This window comes from Urocitellus parryii, chromosome 7 (genome assembly GCF_045843805.1).
Source record: "Urocitellus parryii isolate mUroPar1 chromosome 7, mUroPar1.hap1, whole genome shotgun sequence".
NCBI classification, from domain to species: domain Eukaryota; kingdom Metazoa; phylum Chordata; class Mammalia; order Rodentia; family Sciuridae; genus Urocitellus; species Urocitellus parryii.
In genome coordinates this window covers 134,017,412-134,043,465 of record NC_135537.1, presented here as the reverse complement: position 1 = coordinate 134,043,465, position 26,054 = coordinate 134,017,412, and the positions used below count along the sequence as shown (strand labels likewise).

Sequence of the window (26,054 nt, the reverse complement as noted above, 5' to 3'; positions counted from 1 at the left end):
CTATTGTATACATGACGCGTACAAGCATGTGTACAGTACCGGCTGCATAGGACACACCTGATGTCTACACTGACACAGGTACTGCAGGCAAACCCATATAGGTGTAAATATAAACACACAGTCACCAACAAGCAAACACATTAAAAAGCCCTCCTGCAAACATGGCTACTTACAAATGTGCACATGCTCCCCATATCCCGTGTATGTGCAGGCATGGGTGCAGATAGTAGACTCTTAACTCCCATCTGTTTTCTCTACCCGGACACATACATGCATGTGCAAGCATGATGCGTGCACAGACACATTCTCAGACACAGCAAAAAGATTAATGTTAAAAATGCACACTATCAGCTTGGTGCCATAGCACATGCCTATCATCTCAGCAACTTGGGAGACTGAGGCAGGAGGATCACAAGTTCGAGGCCAGCCTGGGCAACTTAGGGAGACTCTGTTTCAAAATTAAAAAATTAAAAAAGGGCTCGAGGATGTAGTTCAGTGGTAAAGCACCCCTGGTTTCAATCTTTAGTACCAGAAAAAAAAAAAAAAGAAAGAAAAGTACAGGAGTGTGGGGCAGAGTGTCCACTGGAAAGGAGGGACAGATTTAAAGGAGGGTTTTGTAAAGGGGAGTTGTAATTACCCAGGAGGCAGGAAGAGTTTCTTCCCAGCCTCCCAGAGGCCTGAGGGTTCCAGGATTAGCCCTTGTGGTTCTGCATTAGGCAGGTAGAGCTGTGGGGAGGAGGTTAGAGACCCAGGGGTTCCTCTCCTGGGCACTTCCCTGAGTCCTGGCTGGAGGTGAGACTTGGGGACTCCAAGACTTACCCAACTTGGGGCCTCTGCTCCTGTGCAGCCTCTACCATATCTTCTACCTCCCTCCTTATCTTACTCCTCTTAGCTCCCGAGCCCAGCAACCTGGCAGGAAAAGATAAATGTAAGCCCTGCGTCCCCACCCCTATGGATCTCATAACAAGGCAACAGTTTCCAGGGACAGAGAGGATTTCAGGATTTGGGAGGAGGAGTGGGGGGTGGTACGTTGGCTGTGGGGGTGGATTCAGTCCAGAACTCTTCCTCCTGGAGGTCTTGTTAATGTGTTTCGTTTGGGCACCTGAAGCTGCAGACTGTGGAGGGAGTATGGCTAGCTGCATATATCTTCCCGGATATGAAGCCTAATGACCAGACCAGGCCTATTAGCTGCCCCAGTAAGCTGGGGCCTCTGTGGAGGGTGTGGCAGGGCCAATCAGGGCCTGGCAGACAATAGGTCTGGCCTGGCCCCTGACCTTCCAATCTGAGTTCTTTCTGGGAGTGGGCTTTGGAGGGCACTCCACTGACATCAGTAACTGCCTTTGATCCAGTGCGAATGTTGATGTGACCCTGGACACTGGTCCATGAGTCTCACAGCCCACACTTCACTCTAATACATGTTCTCTGTGACTCACCAGAGTGACCTTTACCTCTATGTCCCCAAGTCAGAATTTGGGAGCCATTCTTACCTCTCTCCTTCTTGCATCCCCCATTGTCCTCCCATTCAACAGTTATCTCTCTCCAATGAGACCCCTCTTCCCAGACATCCAATCATCCAATGTACTGAAGCCAATTGCCACACCAGGTGTGGGGACAGGCAAATGGCTGAGATAGACCCCCTCTGTGGATGGGGTCCAAAGTATGCATGCAAGTGTGTACCTGTGCACCCGTGCATGTGGACCCAGGGGTGCAGAGGGTGCAGAAGTCGTGTTAGGCTGGTGGGCAGAGCCCCCAGAATACTTCTGAGGGGCAAATTCCAGGGGAGTTGAGCCTCCCACCAACCTGGGACGCAGAGAGGAACTGCTTTGAATTGCCTAAATCTGACTGTTGCTCAGAGTGGATATAGGAAGAGGAAATACCTCAAATCTTGGGTTCCAATCCAGTCTTTGAGTGCCTTGCTGAGTGACCTTAGGCCAGGTGATGCCCTCTCAGAGCATCAGTTCCCCATGTCAGCTCTATGCCTTTAACTTCCCTAATTATGTGGTTTGGGCCTGCCAAGGATTTGATTTTGTAAGGTGACTGGCAGGGGGCCTTGGGAAGGCTCATCTGCCTCTTGCTTTGAGCTTAGAAGCAGAGCTGAGCAGGGGACCAGCAGGCAGTGATGGCGTCAGAGCCCAGTGACGGGGGGGGGGGGGGGAGCTGGAAGGGCAGATGCCAGACCCCCCAGGACTTGGTGGGAGGTCGGCTTCCATTGCTCGCTGACATCAGGGCTGGCAAATGTGGAGGGAGTTGGACCAGGTTCAGCAGCCCTCACCTCCCTCACAGCTTGGAGTTGAGCTGGAGAGGATGGGGGGTGATTTTCAGGGAGAGCCGGGAGGACCTTTTGGCCTAGGAGCAGAGTGGCAGCCTCCCCCCATCTGTCTTGGAGCCAGCTTCATAGATAGGGTCCCTCCAGAATTCCCCTTGTCCTCTCTTCCTTCCTCTTCTCCTGCCCCTCTTCCCTGCCCTCCTGGTTCTCTCTCTCTTCTAGGCTCATCTCCAGCTACTGACTCAGTGGTCTGACTGCTGAGGGAAAGAAGCCAGGGGGATGGTTTGAATCTTGCACCGTTTGTCTTCCCAGGACCCAGGAGACGCCCAGTCTGCCTCTGACAGAGTCCCTACTTTAGCCCCAGAAGGAACCCTGCCCTGGCCCGAAGCAACTCCTAGATATTATCCACAGTGGCCCAGGAGAGACTAGATAACTTACCTGAGGTTGGAGAGTGTGGATGTATCCTGGGCAGATCTCTACCACCTTCTACCCACTGAGGTCCCAGAGACCCCAGCCAGCCTCTTCTTGAGGCTGGATCCCTGCTCAGCCTCCACTCCCCTGGCTAAGTTGTTAGTCCAGGTATACGTTCAGGTGCACAACAGCCAGCTGTGGTCCGGGGATTAACAGGCCCTCCCAAAACTTCCTTTCTCGGGTTCTGTAAGGGAGGAGACTGGGTTTCTGCGGCTGGAACCAGGAATTTTGAACTCCAGGATCCTGTGTTTCTACCTCTTGGGGCTATGAGTGTTGTCTGTGGGCAAGGGCTGCTACAGCAGCATCTCTCAAGGTCTCTATCAAAAATTCCACCCGTAGAAAGAATGTGGGGAGCGGTTTGGCTCACCCTGTCCAGACGGCTACTTGGAACACATACACATTCGCACACACATGCAACATGCACGCCTTTTGGCACTTGACTTTCTCGTGAAATAATTGCTGGAAGGCTCCTTGGATTAGGTAACTCAGTGTTCCTTCCTGTGTGTGTATGTGTGTGGGGAGGGGCAGCAGCCAGCATCTGTTAGACTGATCCAGCTCCTGTGGGGCAGGGAATGGGTTAGAAAGCTCTGTGGCTCCAAATATCCTTGGAAGTTAAACAGGACCATGGAAACAAGCCTTTCAGTTTTCTCTTTCTTGTGGGTCATCTGGCTGTTCCTTCCCAGCCTGGGAGCCTCCTTCAAACCTTGAAAAGGAAAAGCTAATTAGGAGTTCTTCCCCCCCAAGGATGAGATGTTCTCATTTTAATTTCAAATCAGTTTTACAATATCATCCTAAAGTCACAACTGTTTTCTTCTAATGGTTGATGCTTGTGTGTGTTCTGGACCTGTGTCTCTCTGGGATCAGGAATGAACAGAGCATTGGAGGGAATACAAGTCAGAGCCCTGGCCTGTGGGTAGAGGCCAGGGACTGACCTCTCATGGGGGAAGGCAGGAGATTAGTCCAAGCTGCCCATGGCAGGATTTGGAGATTCCACTCTAAGCACACCCTTTCCTCCCTGTCTGCCCTCAGCCTCTCCTGGACGCCCTAATAGGGAGTTCTTTGGTGAGCCTGGAGCCCTTACTGACCACGGGTGGGAAGCGTGCAAGGATCTTGCTACACAGAGTAGGAGAACTGGGCGTGGATAGCACATAATTGAAAAGACTGGAAGAGGATTTGGCCACCTGTCTCATTCTCCTTGAGGTCTGGTAACAGGCAAAGGCCCCACAGGTAAGTATGTGCAAGTAAGACACTGGAGATGATGGGGACCTGGTGAAAGTCAGAACAGTTCTGAAGATCACTGCTGCTGCTCTCAGGTCTGAGAAGTGGGCATCCCCAACTCCAGTAGAACCCAGGCCCTACAGGTGAAAAAGAAGGCATAGCCCTCGGTTATGGTCCCCAAGGGCCAGGGCCTTCTTCCGGTGGATCCGCAGCGCCCCCCCCCCCCCCCCGTTCCTGCCCCCAGGCCGCACGCTGCTCCTTCAGGGTCAAGAGGGGCTCGGACTTGAAACTTCCCAAGGCTTTGCTCCCCTGGAGAGGATAGGAGGTGGCAAGCTCTCCATCCCGCACTACAGAGAGAATCTCCAGGGGCGGGGTGTCCCTGAGCGGGACGGGCCCCGCCCCCACAACCCCGCCCCCGCGCGGCGCCCAGTCCCGGGGCTCACGGGTCCCGCCCCGCCCTGCCTCCGCCCCTCCGGCCGCCCCTCTGGCGAGGCCAGTTCTCTACGGCCAGTCGCAGCACTGAGTTGCAGAGCTCCGATCCTCTCCCACCTCCGACGCGCTCTCCGATCGGTGCACCCTACACGGCCATGGAGCCGACCCCCGACGCCGAGGAGGCGCGCAGTGTGCGCGAGGCCCTGGGCCGTTACGAGGCGGCGCTGGAGGGCGCGGTGCGCGCGCTGCACGAGGACATGCAGGGTTTGCAGCGCGGCGTGGAGCGGCGCGTGGCCGAGGCGCTGCGCCTGGCTGGTCCCCTGGCGCGCACCGTGGCGGACCTGCAGCGCGACAATCAGCGGCTGCAGGCGCAGCTAGAGCGCTTGACGCGCCAGGTGGAAGCGCTGGGCTTGGCGACCGGGCTGTCCCCTGCGCCCGGCACGCCCAGTCCCCCGCCGGCGCCTGGGGTTCCGGACCGAGCGCCCCGCCTGGGTACTGCACGCTTCGCCAGCCATGCCACCTTCTCGCTGTCCGGCCGCAGCCAGGTGAGCCTAGGGGAGCGCTGCACACAGGTACGGGATCATGCGCGTGCGCCAAGGAGTAGGGTTCAGCGCCTGGGTGCGTCCTTCCCTCCCGAGTGCGTGCGCTCTCTAGCGTCTTTTGACCTGCAGGCTGGGCCTCCGCCTACTGTTGGGACTTGGTTGCGGGGGACGCACCACCACTCCTGAGTTGGAAAGGAAGGAAGAAGCCTGCTTAGTCTGCCCGCTGCACCTGTCTCACACCCCTTCCCTAATATGGAGTCAAGTCCTGTTTGCACTGGGTTCTGCCTCCCTCTTCCCACAGTCCCTCAACTCTAAGGGACTGGGCGCTGAGGTGCAGTCCCTGAAGGTTGAGTACCGCCTGGGGCCTCTCCTTCGTGTTGGAGTGGTCAGCACCCCCCTAACCCAGGCCTCCACTTCCATTCACGTGCCTCTTGTTGCTGCTTCACTGAAGCCTGACCGCTCAAGTTATAGATTAACCTAAACTGAGAACCTGAGGTGTGTGTGTGTGTGTGTGTGTGTGTGTGTGTGTGTGTTTTGGGGAGGGATGCAGTCTGATCTGGGTTGGTTTGGGAACTTGCATACATTGCAGGGGGCAAATGCCTTACCGTGAAGAGAAGGGGGGGTGGGTACAGGTATTAAGCAGTGTCTAAATTCCTGGGTTCAGTAACTGGCCAGAGGCCGGTGTAGACCAGTTAGTACCTTGAACATGGGCCTCCCGGAGTGGCAGGTCCTGGATAGAATGTTTCCATGTGTGTGTGTGCAGTGGCCCTTAGGTGGGATTTTCCATCCTGATCAGCCATGTGCTCTGGTTTGGGTTTCCAGGGTCTGAGGCTGAGTAGTCTGGCCCTGCTGCCCCTCCTCCGTGCACTCTCTCACGCACTCACATCTCCTGCTGTGGGCTGGGCTGCACCTGGGGCTGGAGGAGGGGCTCTGATAAAGCCTCTGGAGGTCCCAGCCTCTGGTGGAGAGGGCCCCACATTGAGCAGTGCTAACTGTGAACAGCCAGGGATGTTCTGCTCCAAGGAGGTCTTTGTGCTGGAGCCCCAGGCTACTAGTGCAGATGGTGATATGTGGAGGGCTGTGCTTGCTGCCTCAGAAAGTCTAAAAGAACTTGCTGGCCAGGGTGAGCCTTCATGTGTAAGAGTGGAGGGTAGAATTGTGCCCTGGATACTGGAGAGAGGAGTTGGGCTTTGTCCCAGTGCCCGGCTTGAAGTGTCTGGAAACATGGATACACTTAAGTCTCTCCTATGAGCATGACAGTTCATATGTCCCTGGTATAAAATCACCACTGTGAGCTCACACGTGCCTAATAAACTATGTCATCGATTGTTTCTGAAGTATTATTTTAACACACATCTGCTACTTGTCTGTTTATGGAAGCAGCTGTCCAAGTTTTAAGAAAAATAATCTCAGAGTCATACATACATGTAGATGTGTACACATTTAGAAGTATATATGTGATTCTCTTTAGTTGTGATTTTCTTCAATGGGAATTCACCATTCACCAGGTCAGGCTAGCCCTCCTAGTAATGGGAATGGCATTGGGGGGCTGGGTAGGGAAGGGATAGGATTCTCCTTATATCTGGCAAGCTCCCTCAGAGATGGATAGAGACCAGTAACGTAATTATGATGATCACAGGAGAAAGAATGGGTCTCAGCTGGGGCAGTGGTGTGTGGACAGATTGCCTTGGACAGGGTCAGGGTAGAAACCAACAGGTAGGGTAGTTTTGGGACAGGAGAATGGGGGTGGAGAGAATAACCTTGTCTTGGGGGACTACTGGGGTTGCAGATCTGGGTGGGGGGGTTGACTGGGAGAGGGTTGTGGGGCATCCAGGTGAGGATGTCTCAGTGCAGGGGGATCCATAGATCAAGGCTGGGAGTCAGGGGGCTTATGTGAGCAGAGCTGGCGGTTGGAGTTGTAGGGTGGATATGGTCTCCAGGTCCATTGCAGAGAAGGAGCCCTGGACAGAGGCAGAAAAATTTGAAGCAAGTGAAAACCAGGTCACAGAATTTCCAGAAAGCAAGAAGGACCTGGAGTGCCCACTCTTAGAAATCCAGAGAGGGGAGTCCTTCTGAAGAAGAGGTTGGGGTCAGGGATGCTGTAGCTGAGGATGGAGAGCCGGTTGGGGAGTAGTAGGTTGTGGATTTCAGAAAGGCCCTGGAGGCAGGGAGCAGCAAGTGTAGCTGAGAGGGCAAGCGCAGTGGGTAGAGGATGGCTGGCCTCCAGTTGGGCCAGAGGGTGTGCAGCCCTTGAGTCTCAGCTTCCTGGGCCTGAGGCAGCTTCCCCTGCCTGACCCTAGAGGCACTGGTCCCCACTGCTCTTGCAGACTATCCTCTCAGCAGCACTGACAAAGGTCTGAGACAGCTTCTGGTAATGAAGGGGCCTGAGTAGAGGATGCACATGCTCCAGATTGTGTGCTGTGACCCACAAGAAGCCTATGTTTGGGTACTTGGTCACGAACAAGGAATCAGGGCCTCACGGCAAAACTGGAGTGTGGACAATGAACAGTCACAGCTGCTGATGTCTGGCCTTTCATATTCCATGTGTGTATGTGTGTGTATGTGTATGTGTATATGTGTGTTGGGGTGGTTCTGGGCCTGAGGGTATCATCCTGTGCATACTCGATGTGTGGTCAGACCTTGTGGAAGCTGGTGTTATACTGTCCCTCAGAAACAAGCAATGGATTTAGACACCTTTTTACTGGGGACAGTTGGAGTTGGAGATGGGTTGTACTCAACATATAAATGTGCTCCAAACTCAATTCAGAAGGGATTGATCGAGTAATCCACTTTCGAGTGCATACACCTTGGTCTTGCTATGACATGGGAGGAGGGGACACAGGTCTGAACTTAATGACAGAGGATGATCAGGGGCACTCAGGGAGGATGCAGAAGCCTGAGACACTGGAGCAGACTTTTGGAGCATTTGCTGCGAGGCTTGGGGGCATATCTTCCCAGCTAAATCTCAGTTTCCTCGTATCCAAACCAAGGCGGGTTGATCAACCTTGAAGGGCCCTGTTGAGCAGGCTGGGTAGTTAGTGCCCAATTAGTTGGGTTAACAAAAGTGTCCTGGAAGCCATTGCCATTGTGTGGCCATGAGGAGGGAGCCAGGAGTCCCCTGGGGGCCTGGGGTGGATGGTCACAACCTGAGGCCAGGCCCACTCCCCAGGAGGACAGGTTCACTCCCCAGGAGGCTGACTTAGGACTATTCCCTGGAAATTTCAGCTGCTGCTAAGCTGGAGCTGCTGGGTCCCCATGGCTGAGGCAGCACAGTCCCTCAGGAACAATTGCCAGGAGCCGGGTGTCAGAGGCCCGACCAAGAAAGAAACCAGACTCTCGCCTTATCTGCCTTCCTTTCCCAGACCCATCGTGTGATAAGAGAGTTTAATGCTTTAGGGAGAAGTTTGAATTGAGTCCTTTAAAACTGTGGTGTGAGTGGAGGCAGGGCAGGGCGGCCCTGTTAACCATCTTGGAACGGGGTTCTGCCTGTCATGGGCTGTGCCAGGCACACATGCTGTCTCCTGTGTTCACGTATGAGCCTGGGTGGACCAGGAAACACGGAGAAGGCCTAAATTATTCCTTCCCCCACAAAGATGTTAAAAAAAAAAAAAAACTTCTTCAGTAAGAGGGTCCTTTCTCCCAGAGTTCCTGAAATTGGACTTATCTCATCCCCTGCTTTTCTCCTGTGAATTTTAAGGCCTGGGCTTCCTCACGGGTCACCTTCCCCTCTCCAAAACAAAGCAGATTTGGGGAATCTTGGGGGTGCCAGGCCAGCTCAACAGGACCTGTCCTCAGGGCCAGGGCTTGGTGGTACTTTCTGTACTGATCCCTGCACACAGAGGTTCCTCCCTAGGACCCTCCCCAATAGCTGGGGCAGGTTGCCCCCACCAAAGGAAGACAGTACCCCACTGGAGGAACATGCCAGAAGCCTCTAGGGTGGGCTTGGTCCCTGGAAGAATAGCTTGCTCTACCTAGCTGGGCTTGGCCCTTTGGTCTCAGGGCTCTGTGACAGTCCCTCTAGGCGATGGTCCAGTCTCGCACCTTTACCTCCCTGTTATCTGGTTAAGACAGGTCACTGCGGCCAGAGCTCACTCTGACCAAGTTTTGGGAGTCAAGTTTGTATTGTTGTCCTCAGTCCTCTGACAGGCCAGAGTGGGGCAGGAGATCCCAGTCCTAACCCTTGACGTGGACATTGCCTTCAGCCACAGTGTGAGTTAAGGGCATCCTTTCCCTTCCCTGGACTTGGTTTCCTTGTGTGGGTGATGATGGATTGGAAGGTGGCCTCTTGGTCTGAGGCCTGGGTGGAGTCCTTTCTTCAGGTGCGGAGTACTTTGTAGTGTGGGGCAGCGGGCAGGGGGACATGGGAGTCAGGACCAAGCTTCACCCCAGCTACTGCTGCCCCTGCTAGCCTGAGTTAGCCCAGCTTCTTCTCTTCCTTCCTGTGCTGGGGACCCCTTAGCAGGCATTTGTCCAGCTGATAAAGAGGTGTACCGCCTCCTTCCTTCCTGGTCCCCGGGGCAGCATGGGTGGTGGGGGCCTGCAACATGCAGGGACAAGTGGCTGTGGGGGACTCCCCCATAAAGACCTACATTCCTGGGAAAATGATTTCACCATCAACCTGTCCCTCTAGGCCCCTTCCTGGACCTGTGAAACCTGTTGAACCAGAGTGGGGTCGATGGGGGGACATGAGACCCCAGAGAGAGCCCTGGTGACAGTGGGGGCTGGGGTTTCAGCTGACCTGGCTGGTTCTCCTCCCCATGCTGGCTTGGCTTCGGGTTAGCAGTGTGGCTCTAGGAATGCCCTTCCTACTCTGGAGTATCAGGAGACACCCTGCCCTTCGCCGGGGGTCCTGCGTCCACCAGGCTTGGCCTCTCTCCTCCACCCTTCTGAATCAGAAGTTGAGGGCTTGCCTCCTTTCCAAGGCCAGGCTCTCCTCAGGTTCTAGGTCCTGTCCTCTGTCACTTTGCCAGGTCCCCACCTCACAGATGGTCCCCTCAACTTGCTGGAGCCTCTCTCTCAGCCTGTCAGTGTAGTCCTGCCTCTTTCATCTGGAGAACACCCCCAGACCCTTTTTCCTGTTCCCATTGCATGACCAAGGTGGGTGGCTGGAGATGAACCTGCAGCCCAAGCTGCCCGCTCCTTTCTCTATCCCAAGGTTGTCTTTTGCTCTCAGTCCCGGGCCTCTGATTCCATTTTGATAACCATCACCAGTGACCTCTTTTTGGCTAAACAAAAGGGACACCTTTTCCTAACCTTCTAGTCCTCGACCTCAAGCTGCCTTTGGACACGTGGCCTTCTTGATTCACTTCCCTCCCTGGCTTTCTCAGTGTCCTGCTGGGTTTCTTCCTCACCTCTCTGGCTGCTCCTTCTATTCTCCCTCACAGATATCTCTTCTGCTTCTGAGATGTGGGTGCCACATCTCAGGTCCCCCGCTGCCCCTGTGCTAGCTCTTCCTCTGCTGGCTCCCTGAAGCCCATGGATCCTGTGACTCCTGTTTCCCCATCATCCGTCCTTTCTTTTACCCATTCGGTCTCCAATATCCAACTTACCTCCTTAACTCCCTGATGTTCCAGGGACCCCTGACACCCATCATGTCTAAAATGGAAATTATTTTGCTTCCTCCGCACTCAGTCCCCAAGCCTGGGCTTGGAGCAGGCAGGACATTCTCTCTCTTGCATCCATCCCTCTTCCACTTGGATTCCTTTCTCCCCAAAGCTCTGAGTCCTTGCCCTTGCCCTCCCACACTCTTGCCCCATGGCCCTTCCTCAGATCCCCGCCTGGGACTATTGAGTTGATTTCACCATCTGGACTCTCCCATTCATTCCACTCTCTCTGGCTTCTGAAGGATGCCTAAAATATGCCTTTGGCTTCTTTTTGCCTAAGGAGTCAAGTCCAAGTACTCCTGGCAGGAAGCTTGGGTTGTGGGTCATGCAGGATCAGAAGGCCTGGGCCTTGATGTCTCTCTGCTTTTGCAGCCATGGGTCTGCTGAGAATGGCTTCTGCTCCTCGTGCACCTGGCTCATTGTGGGTTTGGCCCAGGCACCCCTGCCTGTCTCTGGGGAACCTCCCTGCCCCTCGGGGCTGATGTCTATCTTAGGCATCTTTGTGCTGGCTTGTCACCATCTGTCTACCTGCCAGCTTGACTTCCCCATGGCAGGGTGGGCACCCTCAGCACGGCTTACAGGAAAACCTGAGCCATCTGAGGGACTAGTTATTGTCTGGGAAGCTTGTAAACTAAGGGGCCACCTTGGAGGTGTCTAGGGAGCTGCATGGCTAACCTGTTAAGTCCACCCAGTGTGGGCTCTTAGTCAAGTGCCTGGTTGGGATTTGCTTCAGTCTCCCCTGGCCAGGCTGACCCCAGCCCCACAGATACTGACACACCCCACCCGTATTAGGAGGCCATGGGACCTAGGGGGAGAGGACTTCCCCTGGCCACACAGCCTGGCTGTTCCTCACTCTACAACCCTGTCAGTGCGTGTCCCCTTTCTGAGACCTCAGGTTCCACCCATTTGGTAAGTTCTCAGATGGCACTTGCATCGTCTGCTCCTGTTTTTCAAAACGGAGACTCAGAGGGGGCATGATGTGTCCCAGGTCATACAGTGGGGTTGGCAGTTCAGCCAGAATCCCAGGCTTCACCCCGCTACCCTGCCTCTCGGTCTTGGCTCTCTGTCTGCCTCCTGCTGGCCCCAACCCCTGCTGCAGCACAGGGAGGGTGGAGGGGTGGCATGGAGCCTATTAGCTCCTGCACTCTGCACATCTGGGAAGTCTCATGTCACTGCATTTAGTGGAAAGGCCTCAGCATGATGGGGGCCTCTCCTGCTGCTCATGCTCCGGAGGACCTTGTACCTCCTGGTTCCTGCTACTCCCATGTGGGTAGCCAAGCTGGGGTGGCCCAGCTGGGAGGAGAAGGGTCCAGGTTCTCCTGACCCTGGTCATTTGGACCAGCCTGGGGGGAGGGGTGGAGCTGCCTGACACTGCTTCAGAGCCCTCCACCTTGACCTCTGTCCTTAGCTTTTTGTTTGGGCTCTGGGATGAGCCCTGAGAGGCTCTGCAGCTGGGGTGGGTTCATCCCAGCTTGCTCTTGACCTTGCTCACCACTGTATCTCCTGGGGCCTGTTTTCTCTCAAAATGAGGGCTGTTCACCCTGCCTGAACGAGGAGGGGTTTGGGAAGTGGTTTTGGGGGTGGGCAGCTGTCTCAGTGGTGTCACTGTCTCAGCAGAGCGTGGACCATGATGAAGCCAGCGAGCCAGAGGTGAGACGAACCTCAAACTCATGCATCATGGAGAATGGACACCAGCCGGGTGCAGGTAGGGATGGAGGGATGGGAGAGGTGGCTGGAGAGATTTGGGCATCAGGGCCTCGGCCAGCCATTTCTTGGTTGGGGGGAGGGAGGACTTGAGCCTGAGCCACAATAGGCAGAGAGCTTCCAGGAGGGCAGCCTCATTTGGTGTACAGTACAACTTTTTAAACACACAGGGAAAGGGGAGATCTTGGAAGGTAGTGAGCTTCCCTGTTTCTAGAGAAAAGCAAGCAGGGGGCTGAGGAATTGTCCAAACAATGAAGTGGACAGAGAGTGGCTGGCCGGCCAATTAGTGTTTATGGAGCTGGCTATGAGGGGAAGATGAGAAGAATCAGCTCTGCTAGAGCAGCAGGATATCTATCCCCAGTAAGGGAGGTCAGGGGCCCTTCCTGGAGGAGGTAGGAGGAGGGCCAGGGAGGCTGAAGCTCTCCTGGGGACTCTGAAGCTTCTCTGGCTGCCACGGCTGATCCTTCCCTGCTGGTCACATGTTCCAGGTCCAGGCGACGGACCCCCTGAAGTTGCCCGAGCTTTCTCGGCACCAGAGCCCCCCAAGCCTCGACCTGTGAGCCTCTCCTTGCGGCTGCCTCACCAGCCAGTCACGGCGGTCACCCGAGTCTCTGAGAAGTTCTCTGGGGAGACCTCAGCAGCAGCTTTGTCACCCACATCTGCTTCCATCCTGGGGGGCTTCAGCTCAAGCCCCAGTGAGGCCACCACCCCCTGGACTCCCAGTCCCACTGGTATGAGCTGGAGAGAGTGGTGTGGGAGCCGAGCTCACCTCAGATGGGGAGAAGGAGGGCAGGGCTGGAGGAGGGTGGTGGAGACTCAAGAAGCCCAGGCCAAGCCCCAGCCACCTCTGCCTGTCATTGTCTGTCACAGCTTCCATTCCTGGTTGAAGCCATGGTTGCCCTGCACATTTGGCATAGTCCCCTCCGTCAGCACCCTCAGGCCTTGTCTTGAGCTGTGGTCTGGTCTTATTGGTGTGTCGTGGCTGGGGCTGTGTGGTCTTCCAAAGGTGGGTTTGGGGACAATGGTTTCTGGTCACACAACACAGGAGGCCCTGGGCTCTGCCCTTGAGCAAGGTAGGAGACAGTTCAGAGGACCTCTTGGATGTCACTGCTGTATGTCCCTATTCTCCTTTTTGCTTGGTTTGTTGAGGCCAGTTTAGCCCAGGGATTCTGGTTTGTCCAAAGTGATGCCAGATAAATGGGGCAGGGCCAGAGAAAGGGAGGCTGTGGCCAACCCTCTCTAAGGCCAGGCTTGTCATTTCTCTCCCTTCCTTCATCCTACAGAGAAGAATTCCTCTTTTATTCGATCTCTGTCAAGCTCTGGCTTCGGGACAGTGACAGCAGGCAAGCGCAAGGACAGGTGAGTCTTTCTCCCCAGGTGGCTTTTCCGCTCTGCCTAAGGCCCAGGCTGCCCAGGGCCCCTTCAGGGAGCTCCCTGTACCGGCTCAGAAGTTAGTACCCCCCTGGAGTTGGTGCTCCCCAGAACTAAGGCTGTGGGGTTGGCTGGGAGGGTGTGAGCAGGGGGAGTGAGGTCATGGGATTGGCAGAGAGATTCCTTTGGAGAAATATGGTGGCAGCTCGGCAGTTAAAAGATTGCAGGGGAGTTTGGGGTCTCAGCCCCCATAGTAGGAAGGAGGGTAGAAGGATGTCCCACTTTCTCTTCCTCCATCTGCACTGGCTGGAGGGTCCCTCAGAGCTAGGCACTCCTGTCTCAGGATGAGCAGGTATGTGGAGAGGCCCAGGAGCTGGGGCAGGGTAGCAGGGGCTTCCCTGTGCAGCAGGTCCCCTCACCTCCACCCGGCAGGCCAGCTGAGCTGTGGTTGGAACTGGGGGTGGGAGTGGGAGTGGCAACTGGGCTGGTCTTTCTATCTTTGAATAATAAATAGAGAATGTGGCTTTTTGGCCAATTGTTGGGGGCGGGGAACATCAGGGGTCTTCTTTAGTGGTGGAGGAGGGAGACTTGGCCCTGGTAGGGCTGGCTCAGGGGATACCTCCTGGCCTCCCTGGCCACCCCCAGGCATTGACACCTGCCAAGGAAAGGATTTATGTCCAGAGAATGGGCCCATCCTCCTTCCGCCGTCAGGCCTGCTGGCCTGGCCTGCTTCAGACAGCAGCTCAGTTCAGAAAACCTGCCAAACCAGCTGAGGATGGAGCAGGTGGGGCTTGCTTTCTGACTGCCGCTGCCGTAGTGCCCATCCATCATGGTACAGCCTGTCAGCCTCTCTCCCACTCGGCAGGGGCTGGACCGGGGCTTAGGGAGCTAGTGACGCCAGGTCTGTGTTCCTGATATGGTGCTTCTCTCCTTAGCCCACCGTTGGTGACACCACCCCAGTCACCCCCATCCCCACAGCTGCCAGCTGTGACTCCGGCCCCTCGCCAGGGGGAGCGTCGCAGAGAGCTGGTGAGGTCGCAGACGCTGCCCCGCACCTCAGGGGCACAGGCCCGGAAGGCGTTGTTTGAGAAGTGGGAGCAGGATACAGCGGGCAAGTACGGACACTCACCCCCAGTTCAGGCCCTCCTCCCCACATCAGGCCCAGCCTAGACTGGGGTCAGGCAGGCAGGGCATAGTAAGGCAGGGTCCTGACCTGTTCCCCAGGTGCATAACCTGAGACTAGCCCTCTGGGGTAAAGTTCAAGGTCAAGGTTGAGTCACAGTGTGGGTTTATGGGGAGAAGAGACTGTAGAGGGTCTGGGTCAGGCCTGATGAGGGTCCTTCCCCTCTATTCCGATGCACCCCAGTCTTCTATACTCCCAGTGTGCCCAAACCACCCTCGAACCTGAATTTTTCAGGATTGTCCCTCCTTTAGTTTCTGGGTATGACCAAGGAGTCTGGCAGGGTTTGGTATTCCTGGTTGGAGTTGGGAGACCATGCTGCCGTTGGGCTGAACTTGCCTGAGGACCAAAGAGGTGACATGGCAGGTCTCAGGGGCTGGCTGGCCACCAACATGCTCTGGAGAGATGGGATTCTTGATCCTGCCTTTGCATATTTATTCAACCCCCTTTTTGGTGCATAGTATTGATATCTTGCAGGTGCAAGGGGTGGTGTAGGCACTCCTTGCTCAAGTCTAGGGAAGAATCTCAGCCAGGAAGATTCCCCCCTGACCCTATAGTCAGCATCCTGACCTTAGCCATTAGGAAGTGTCCTTGGAGCCCCAAGGAGAAAACCATCCCTCCTGCCAGGAAAGAACCCTCAGAAAAGGAGGACTCCATTGGATTACCCAGTGGCCCCCGCTTACAAGTGCAAAAATTCTCAGGGTCCCTGGAGGGCTGCAAGGGGGTGATGATGGTTCTTCCAGATACCATCAAAGGAGGCTTATGGTACCTGGGGCTGTGCTGTGGGGCCTTAGCTGCACCCTGACCCAGTGTCTCCCTAGAGTGAGCAGACCTGGGGGCTGTCTAATTGGGTAGTGTACAGAGGTCCTCCCCACAGCCCCCACAGCCCCCACAGCAGGCCTGCCCTTTCTCCACAGGGGCAAAGGTGAGGCCCGGGCCAAGCTGAAACGGTCGCAGAGCTTTGGTGTGGCCAGCGCCAGCAGCATCAAGCAAATCCTGCTGGAGTGGTGTCGCAACAAGACCCTGGGCTACCAGGTGAGCCCTGGCCCAAAGCCAGCCAAGCTTCATCCCTGAGCTTGTTCTCCTTGATAGGGCGAGAGCCCACCCAGGCTGAGGGAAGGGGCTGGAGCTGGAGACATGGTCCCTTCTGAGCAGGTGTCTAGCCACCAGCAGCTTGTACTTAGAGAATTTAGGAATCCAGATCTAGGCCTGAGCAGCCTGGTCCGGCGTACCTTTAGCAGGGAGGTCTGGCGACGACTTGTTGATGAGCTGGGTGATGGTGGGCTTTGGGGCGGGGCTGGGAGCACCTGCTCGTGGGATTGAATTGGGTGCTCCCACCCCTCATTGACCCGCTCCTGGCCTTGCTTGCAGCACGTGGACCTGCAGAACTTCTCATCCAGCTGGAGCGACGGGATGGCCTTCTGTGCCCTGGTGCACTCCTTCTTCCCAGATGCCTTCGACTACAATGCCCTGAACCCTGCGCAGCGGCAGAAGAACTTTGAGTTGGCCTTCACCATGGCGGAGTAAGTGTGGCAAATCCTGCTGGCTACTAGCTCCAGTCCAGACCCCGAGTACTATTTCTACCCCAGGTGGGGTCTGGGAGTAGGCAGGACATAGAGCCCCTGGCCACATAGTTGAGGGACCTTGAGGCCAGTCAGCCTATCTTCCTCTTGTACAAATGGGAAGATGGAGGCCTGGTGAGGGATGTACTCGGTGGGGCCAGGTTTTCTCTGTGCCTGGTGTTCCTCCCCTTCTTGCTGGTGCTCAGCTTCTTGGGTGCAGCATGGAAGAATGACCACAGAGCCTGAGCGACAATGGAACAGGGTCCCTGGGGCGGTGGGTCTATCTTGTCACACTGGTGAACAGATACAATTGCTTGGATAAACCCCAGCTGCTGTCCAGAAGGAAACTGGATGATATTTGGGACGTTTCAAAAGTAGATTTTGCATCCCTAAATACTATTTTAGGATTTTCTGTGAAATGCTCAAAATACCAGCTTAGTTTTCTGTAACTATAACAGAATACTTGAAACTAGGTAATTTATAAAAAAAAAAAAAAAGGTTTATTTTGGTTCTGGAGGATGGAAGATCAAGGTTGTAGTGCTGGCATCTGCTTGGCTTCTGGTGAGGGCCTTGTGCTGCCTAGACTCAGGATGGGAAGAGAGAGGGCAAATGGGCATATATGCAAGAGAGGAGAGGATAAAGGGGTTTGAAGGCTTTATAACAACTGTTCTCAAGATAATGAACTCATTCTTGCAGGATCTATGTTAGCCTCTTCAGGAGGACAGATCACTTATGAGCCTAATGCCTCTTAAAGACTCCTCCACCTCTCAATGCCATGACATTGGGGACCAGTCCTCAACAGGAACTTTGGTAGGGGCAAATCCTCTTTCAACCATGGCACTTGCCTCTTCACGTCCCACTCATAGGAAGATTTAGGGAGGGAGGGAGGAGCCGTTCTGGGATTGGGACGTGCTTGAGAAACCAGTTTGGAATTGGGTTATTGGCCAAGGGCAACCCCTAGAGCAGCAGGAGAATTGGCTAAGTTTAGTCTATCTGTCAGGGCCCTGGCGGAGGGTGGGTGTCCATTCAAACCGGGTGATGTGTGTTTCATAGAGGGACTCTTTCCAAAGGCGTGGGCAAGAGCGAGAGAAAAGGAGCAGGTTGTGTGCAGTAGCACGTCTGGGGTGACTGCAGTGCAGACCTGTTACTAGCCCTGGGTGGTTATCTCTCTGCAACTGGAGGGGACACCAGGTTCATGGAGTCAGTTCATGGCTCTCTGACAGGAGCTGTGTTTCGGGCAACTGCATGTGGCCAGCTCACAAGACCCAGCAGGGAAGGAGCCCTGGGATCATCCTCGGACCTCCTTCCTCTCCTGGCCTCACACCCGGGGGCTGGTGCTGGCTGACCCCAGAGAGCAGGAAGCCATCACTGTAGCCCATCATAGCCCCCTGGGGGTAGAAAGCAGGGGACAAAGAGATCCTTAGAGGGAAGGAAGGCCCACTCCAAAGCTGAGTTTCCCAGACTGGGGGCACATCGGTCATTCTCTCCCTGCCTTCGTGCTCTGTGTTGTCAGCCTCTAAGGTCAATCTCTAGGGGACCATGTGAGTTTCTGGTCTGGGTCCTCAGTGCCATATCCTCCTGTGTGGAAAGGGCCTCTCCCCGCCTTGCCTGCCCTGCTCACTCCATTCTGGGCCTGACCACCCATCCCAGCCCCCCATGCCAGGCCCTGAGCCTGGCCAGGGAGAGGTGGGGCCAGTGGATCTTACACCCCACCCTGGTATGGAAAGCCCTCCTGGACCGACAGCTGCTGGCTTGCTCTGGGGCAGAATCAGGCCTCTGGCTCTGAGCTTCACTGCCTGACGTTTTGGAATATCTGCATGGGCCTGTTGTGTCGTCTCGGGCGACGCGCTAGGACTCTCAGCCCCTTTGGGGTCATAAGAACTCCATGTATACTTTAAAGCCTTGTCTTTCTTGGCTGCCTGGGATTAGTTGTCATCCTAATAGCAGAAACAGCTCTGGACGGGTGTGTTATGCAACTGGATCCAGACGAAGGTGGCGTAGTGCCAAGTGTCGCGGCATGATGTGGGGAGGGGGTGGCTCAGAGGAGGAGGCCCAGCTGCTTGCAACACAGAAATGGGGACTGTCAAAAATCAGACTGTTAGAATGTGTGGGGATTGGGGCTTCTCCGTGGGCACCTCCAGATCCACCCCTGCCACGGGAGGCCATGCTGGGAATATAGAATTCTTCACCATTTATGTCCAGTGGGCCAAGCAGTGCCAACTCATGCCCTGGCCACCTTGGTCACCCTCAACCCTGGGCCAGGCTGGGCTGTGGCAGGGAGAGGGACACCCTGGGCCATGGAGTGGTGGCCTGGCACCCCAGCTCCCAAAGAAAACAGCTTCCCTTGGCAGCTGAAGCCAGAACCATTCCAGGCTGTGCTTTCCCAGCACGAGGTTTGAGTTCACGGAGCCTCCAGACTCCAAACAGATGTTTCTTCTATTCCCGACCTGGGGGAGGGGGAAGGGGTGGTGGAAGCTGGTCTAGGCTTTGCCTTCTCCTTTCCAGAGCAAACAATGGGGTGAAATTCTCAGCCCTGCCTCCCTGCAGCCTGAGCCTGCTCTGGCTGGGGAGGGGAGGAGGCCGCTGAGATGGGGCTCCTGAGATCAGCCCTGGCTTTTCTGCTGACTCCAGGGGGGTGGGGAGGGGCGCCCCGCAGTGGGTCTGTATGGGGAGCTTGCTCAGAGCCTGGGAAAGCGCCTCCCTGAATGAGTCACCCATGAGATTATCTCACAGGTACAAGTCGGGGAGAGGGCTGGGTAGATGGGCCGGCCTGCCTGGGGCCTTTGAGAAGGACAGTCACTTGGACAACAGGTTAGGAAAGCTGTTGGGAATCTCAGGGACACCTGCTTGAGGATATGAGCTCTGGATGTCTCAGGTGTCCCAATGAGGTCTGCCAGCAAAATCCGAGCGGATGCACCAGGGTATGGAAAGCCATCAAAAACCATGGAGGCAGGGAACAGAGCTAAGAGAGGCGGCTTGGGAGCAGGCAGCTGGAGATGAGAGAAGCCTGGTATACCATCAAGGCATGACTTTCAGAAGGGAAAAGATAGGTGGTCCCCAAACCATGCATCCACCTAGCATCGGGGAGGGAAAGTTGTCAGCTCCTCTGGTGAGCAAGTGTCTTTAAGGCACAAGGACTGGAAACGTTTGGAGTAAAAGTGGTGTGTGCGGCCCCTCCCCCCCGCAGTTTCTGGGCCCAGAGATTCCTTGTGGCCTAATCTGTGTGAGTGATGCAGTGTTGACAGCAGAGTGAGCTTCCCTTGCCTGACAGGTGTTCAGGGCCTGGAACAGGGAGGACCAGTCCCTTTTATGGAAGGGCTGAGTCAGGCAGGCGCCTGGCCCTTCTGCACCTTTCCTCCCCACCTCTCCACAGAGCCCAGCGCAGGACTCTTCCCACTTGCCCTGCGTGGAATGTGTCCTGCTCTCCGGTTACGCCCCAGCAGAAGGGGCTTCCAGGCTATTTGTAGTCTCCATGTGCCTCTGTCTAAAACCAGACAGGAGGCAGCAGCCCGAGCCCTGGCTGTATTTAGAGCAGGCTTAAAAAAATAAAAATAACCCCCCCAAAGTCCCTCCTCTATGTCCCTTATAGGCCAGCGCTATGGTCGCTGAAGATCACAGGTGATAGGAGTAGGAGAAAGCCCTCCAAACTGAGTGTAAGCAAGTTCATGATGTAGGCCAATGTCTTGCCGTCTGGTGGCGTTGGAAGGGATCTGTACTTTCTCCTTTGGATTTTTCCATGGAGTCTGAATTAATTAAAACAAGCTTGGACCATGTTTACAAAAGCAGTTCGTTTAAAATGTAAAAAGGTAACTGGGGCTTATGATATTTTGAGGCTTAATTATTTTGATAAAAGTAAATGGGGCCGGGTGTGGTTGGTACACATTTGTAAACACAGCCACACACTGGGCAGGCGAATTCCAAGTTCAAAGCCAACCTGGGCAACTTAATGAGACCTTGTCTTAAAATAAGAAATAAAAGGGGCTTGGGTGTAGCTTGGTAGCCGGGGGTGGAGATGTGTGAGGCCCTGAATTGAATCCCTAGTACTGAAAAGACAAACAAACAAACATAAAAACAAGTCAGTGGGGACATCATTTCCCTTTTCTCCTACTGGGTCTCCTGAATTTTATTCATCCTGTGTCTGCAGCTTCTAGGAATCTTGTTACCATTGTAGCTGGCACCAGCCGAGGGAGAGTGTGTTCTGTCTGTGGGGACAAGTTGGAGTGGAAGGCATGTGCCCATGGAAGGCATGAGGGTCTGGTGTGCACCATGCTGTGGTCTCAGATAGGGACACTGTTCTACATGGAGGAGGGAGACTTGGGAGCTCCCCAGGGAAAGAAGTAGGTGAGGGGCAGAGATGGTACAGAGAAAGAAAAGAAAGAGCTGAGAGATGGTGGCCACATGTTACATACTGTGACCCCCTGTCCCCCAAGTCTCAGAGACTCCATATTCTCATCTGCTTAACTTAAAAGTGACAGTGGGGTAGGGTAGGGACTAGGTGGATGGTGGCCCAGGGTCCTGATTGCCTTCTGGGGAAGTCACTGCCTGGCATGGGAATGGAGGTGAGGCTCCACTGATCTCGAAGCCTTGCTGCCCAGACAGGGCAGGGGATGTGGGTTGGAGGGTAAGTGCAGCCTCTGGATGAAGGAAGGGGTTCACGCACCCTCCTCTGCACAGGTTGGACAATTCTGGAAAATGCCAGAAATCAGAAGTCAGAATTCAGAGGAGAGGGTCCTGTGCTCTTTGGGGGCACAATTAAGGAACCAGAAAGATTTCATTTTAGGAATGGATAGGAAGCTTCTCTTTCAGCATGTCAAGGGCTATTTTATGGGGAGAAATTAGACTGAGAATAACCTGTGGGGACATTAGGTAGAAAGCACAGAGGAGGGCAGGGGTTGTAGCTCAGCAGTAGAGCGTTTGCCTAGCACGTGTGAGGTGCTAGGTTCAATCCTCAGCACCACATAAAAATAAATAAATAAAATAAAAGCATTAAAAAAAAAAAGAAAAAGAAAGCACGGAGGCAGAATAGCATGAGCCACATGGGCAACGGCTTCCTCAGGATTTGAGCCACCTGGAGAGGTTGGAATGGTCCCTGGAGGAAATTAGGTCCCTCTCCCTGGTCGTCCTAGAGGTGAGCAAGCCAAGGCAGGGTCTTGATTGAGCTGGTTGTGCTTCTGATTGATGTGTTTGGACAGGGTGATGTTTGAGTTCTCTTCTGAGGCTGAGGTCCTGGGGTCCCAGGGCTGTCCACATTTAGCGTGGGGGGGGGTACTGAGGCTACCACTATTGGTGGTGGTAACCTGGGCTCATGTGAAGCCTGTTTGCATACTTGGGATCCTGTAAATAGTAGGCCTGAGAGGGAGGAGAGAGAGAGAGAAGGTGCTCTCTCTGTGGGGCAGGGGAGGAGGAAGACACCGGATGCCAGTGATATTTCTGCAAGGTGAACTCAGGTCCTGGCTCCTCTGAAGAGTTCAGATTTTTTAGTCCTTATCCACAAAGCACCTCTGCATGCCTCCCCTGTTCAGAGGGCTGACCTCCCTGACACTGAGCTCTGGCCTGGCCTCGGGAGAGAGGGTGCCTGCTCTTTGGGCCAAACCGACTCTTTACCCAACAAAGCTGCTGGATTCTCTTACAGGCCACCTGCCCCAACCCGAAAGGGAGGCGGAGATGGGATCCGGGACAGATGTCTCCATTTCGCCTTGACATTTGGTTTCTGATAGGAGCCCTGGAGTCTGGCCAGCACCACTGAGCCAGGCCTGGTAGTAATGTTACAGTCTTTGTCTCTGGAGCGCACGGTTCAGGGTGCTACCTTGGTGCCATGTCATGGTAGAAGCTGCAGGAGTCATGCCAAGCTGGCTTCAAGCATTGTGGTGGGTCTGAGGAGCCCTGGTTTGCTCACTGGGGTCTTCCCTCTGGCTGGGCTCTTTGGGGTTCAAGGTGCATAGGGACATAGTGTGGAAACACAGTCTCTTCACAAACCCTGTGGAAGCAAGAACAGAGGTGTACTTAATTTTCTTCTCAGGTAATGGGCACAGAAAGATTAAGTGATTGGCCAAGTCAGGATCTGAACCCAGTTGTTTAGATTTCACATTGAGTTTTCTTCTCCATGATCCTCTGCTGCATAAAGTGAGGTGTGATAATAAAAGCAACAATAGTGCCGGGCTTGGTGGTGCACGCCTGTCATCCCAGTGGCTTGGGAGGCTGAGACTGCAGGATTGCAATGGAGGATCAGCAACGGCAAGGCTCTAAGCAACTCAGTGAGACCTTGTCTCTAAATAAAAACAAAATAGGGCTAGGGATGTGGCTCCATGGTTGGGTACCTCCGAATTCATTCCCTGGTACCGCCCTCCTGAAAAAAAAAAAAAAAGCATCAATAGTAATAATCTCCAGCAGTCATGGAGCTCTTTTGATGTGCCAGGTGCTGTTTTGACTGGTTTTCATGGATTAGCTCACTAATCCTTCATGCTACTCTGTGAGGTGGATATTATTCCAGATGAGGAAACCGAGACCTGGAGAAGTTAAGTGCCTTGTCCTCAATCATAGAGTTAATAAGAGATGGAGCTGGAATTTGAACCCTGACAGTCACGTACTGATCAGGGGGATAAAGAAGACTGAGAAAGCCTGGAGCTGCAGACGCACACACAGCTATGGACAGAAAGGCACTGGCGAGTGGGACAAATGCACTCACGGTTGCCCTTTTGGATCTGCCTGGTTTCAGGCCAGCTACTCCTGGTGTCCAGGAGTCCTGGGCATACTGTGAGCACAGTCAGAGGGAGCAGGGGCATTACTTGGCATCGACAAGATGCCTGCTGCCCCGTCAGGACTCAGTGCTGAGATGAGCAGGGCTGTGTGTCTTGACTGACGAAGTCCATTTTCCTGCGTCCTGGAGACCCCTGCGAGGCTACAGTTTACATAGGAGTCTGTGTCAAGGTGCCCAGAGTTAGACCCATGTTTCCCGGGATGTGAGGCACAGGGTTTGCAGGTGGGGGAGGAGCGGATGCTGGAGATGGGGTGACAAGATGATTTTGAGCAATTCTTTAAACATCCAACTATGCCCCATTAGTACTTTGTAAAATTACTGTCGTGGTTCAGCAATTTATAGAAGGTGGGGAGGGGGATAAATATGAAACATGGAGAAAATATCAGTAAAGAAAAGAATTTCTGTGGAAGTGTATTTCACATATATCATTCTTCAGTATCCACGGTTCTAGGACCCGCCTTGGATACCCAAATCCACAGGTGCTCAAGTCCCTTATATAAAATGATGTATTTGCATATATCCTGTGCACATCCTTCTGTAGACTGGAGATCATCTCTGGGTTACTTATAATACCTAAAACAATGTAAATTCTATGTAAATAGTTGTTATCCTGTATGGTTTAGGGGATAATGACAGTAAAAAACAAGTCTATATGTGTTCAATACAGATGTGATTCTTTCTTTAATATTTTCTTTTTTTATTTATTTTTTTGTTATAGTTGGACCCAGTACTTTCTTTCTCATTTATTTTTTTATTTTTTTTAATATTTATTTTTTAGCTTTAGGTGGACACTAAAGTGCCTCACACGTGCTAAGTGAGTGCTCTACTGCTGAGCCACAACCCCAGCCCTCTTTAATATTTTCAATCCAAGATTGGTTGAATCTGTGGATGTGGAACTTGTGGTTTATACTGGGCTGACTGTTTGTGTGTGTGCTGAACTCATGATGAAAACTATTTTTTCTTTAAGAGAAGAGTTTTTAAAATGCTAATTTGGAAGGCAAACGGGTGTATTTACTTTTTACCTTATTGGTTTTACATTTCTTTTTATAGTTTGTGCTAATTTTTCCACAGGATAATGAATACATTGTTACTTAAGTTGAATTCACTTAAAATTAAAGTAAGTCTGTTGAAATCAAAATATGAATTGTAGCTGGGTGCAGTGGCACATGCCTGTAATCCCAGCTCCATAGGAGGCTGAGGCAGGAGGATCCCAAGTTCAAAACCAGCCTGGGCAATTAGTGAGACACTGTCTCCAAATCCAAAAGGACTGGGGATGTAGCTCAATGGCAGAGTGGATTCAATGTCCAGTACCACTCACACACGCACACACAAATTATAGTATAGGTGATTCATGATTGTAAATATGGGAGCTGGGGAAATACTGTGTTAGGTGACCTGGAGAGCACCTGAATGCTGAATTCTGTTTTGGGGGACACCGAGGACATCCCAGTTGCAGAGGGGCTGGCTGCTTGCCGGGACCATCCTTTGATGGGGGCTTCTGTGTTTCAGGAATCTGGCCAACTGTGAGCGCCTCATCGAAGTGGAGGACATGATGGTGATGGGCCGAAAGCCGGACCCCATGTGCGTCTTCACCTACGTCCAGTCGCTGTACAACCACCTGCGTCGCTTTGAGTAAAGCCGTGGGACCCGGAGAGCCAAAGAGCAGCCCGGGATGGGACTGTGGGGCTGCTTGTGTTCCTGAGTCAGGATGACCCCGGGAACAGCTGCCGTGGTGTGAGCTCACTGTTTGTTCTGTGGCGTGTGACAGCGTGCCCCTTCGTGCCCAGCCGTGTTACTGATTAAAAGTATGGCTGAGCTGTGCTGGACAGTACTACCACGGCCCAGGGTTTCCAAGAAAAAGGAAAAATTCCCAGAGAGAGAGAGAGAGAGAGAGAGAGACAGAAATTGGTGCTAAGTAATAATCTTCCTAATGAAATGCTTGCCTGTGTAGATTCCGGGATGCTAAATTATGGTTTTCCCTCTGGTGAATTGGATACATTGGCTTGATAGGGTTCCATTGATTACCAAGTGTTTTTTATCAAAATACCCAGAGCCTTTTTTTTTTTTTACTTCCTCACACTATTGTAGGTTCCTTTCCTCCCTCCCTCTGGGCCACTGCCAGGAAACAGACCACTTAATCAGCAGCTTGACAAAGAAGACTGAAGTCTGGGGAAGAAACAATTTAATCATGCACAGGTCCTGGGCAACGGGTGACCTTCAAGTCACCTCTACTCTCTGGGTGGGGGGGAGATGGGAAGGCTCTTGCCTGGGTCCTACAGTGCTCCTCTTCTTCCCAGGAGGCCCAGCAGGGGTTCAGCTGAGGATAGGCTCTCTGGAAGCTAATACTTTTGGGGAAGGGTAGACCCTTTGTGCTGAGTTTTTATTTGCATCTTTTTTAGAGGATTTGCTGCAGGTATTTATAAGAAGTAATTCCATCTGTACCACTGACTCATTTGTACATAAAAAAGATGTGCTGAACTTGGCTTTTGGAATTTGTTATTTCTGTTTGGGAGATGTGAGTTTTATGAATAAGAGACTTTGCGTATATTCAAATGAAGATCTGATTAAATCCCATTTGAACTGTTCTTGCATCAAAACCGCTTGCTGGAGAAGTTGAAAATGACATTTGCTGTCTCCCAGTTTGCGTGTCGGACACCCATCTCCATGTTGTCTAAGGAGCATGAACAGAAAATTCCCCTTACAGATAGATCTGTCCATTGGATGTTGACAAATGTGTTATGATAAACTGTGGCTCAAGATGGAACGTTTTGGGGGTGTTTTTTTTTGGGGGGGGTTATTGAAAATTTTTTTTTTCATGATGCTGGAGATCAGACCCAGAGCCTCACCCATGCTTGGCAAGTGCTCTACCACTGAGCCATACTCGAAGCCCCTGGTGGCCCATCAAAAGTGCAGGTTTAATTTCATGACTGTTCGGTGGTAGGATTTAA

General features: G+C 53.4%; 1 protein-coding gene across 4 annotated transcripts; it reads left to right on the top strand.

The window, feature by feature from the left end:
- The first annotated feature begins 4,433 nt into the window (after positions 1 to 4,433).
- On the top strand, positions 4,434 to 25,584 carry Smtnl2 (smoothelin like 2). Of its 4 annotated transcripts, none has more exons than XM_026393922.2 (8): positions 4,434 to 4,959; positions 12,150 to 12,237; positions 12,725 to 12,967; positions 13,520 to 13,595; positions 14,543 to 14,722; positions 15,705 to 15,822; positions 16,159 to 16,310; positions 24,616 to 25,584. In XM_026393922.2, exons 1-8 carry the CDS (start codon positions 4,543 to 4,545, stop codon positions 24,740 to 24,742), a joined length of 1,401 nt encoding a protein of 466 aa, XP_026249707.2. In that variant the 5' UTR covers positions 4,434 to 4,542; the 3' UTR covers positions 24,743 to 25,584. The 4 variants fall into 4 exon arrangements, with proteins under 4 accessions (XP_026249707.2, XP_077656655.1, XP_077656656.1 ...); XM_077800529.1 differs by having other exon boundaries at positions 12,147 to 12,237; XM_077800530.1 differs by having other exon boundaries at positions 4,435 to 4,932; positions 12,147 to 12,237.
- Positions 25,585 to 26,054: the final 470 nt, after the last annotated feature.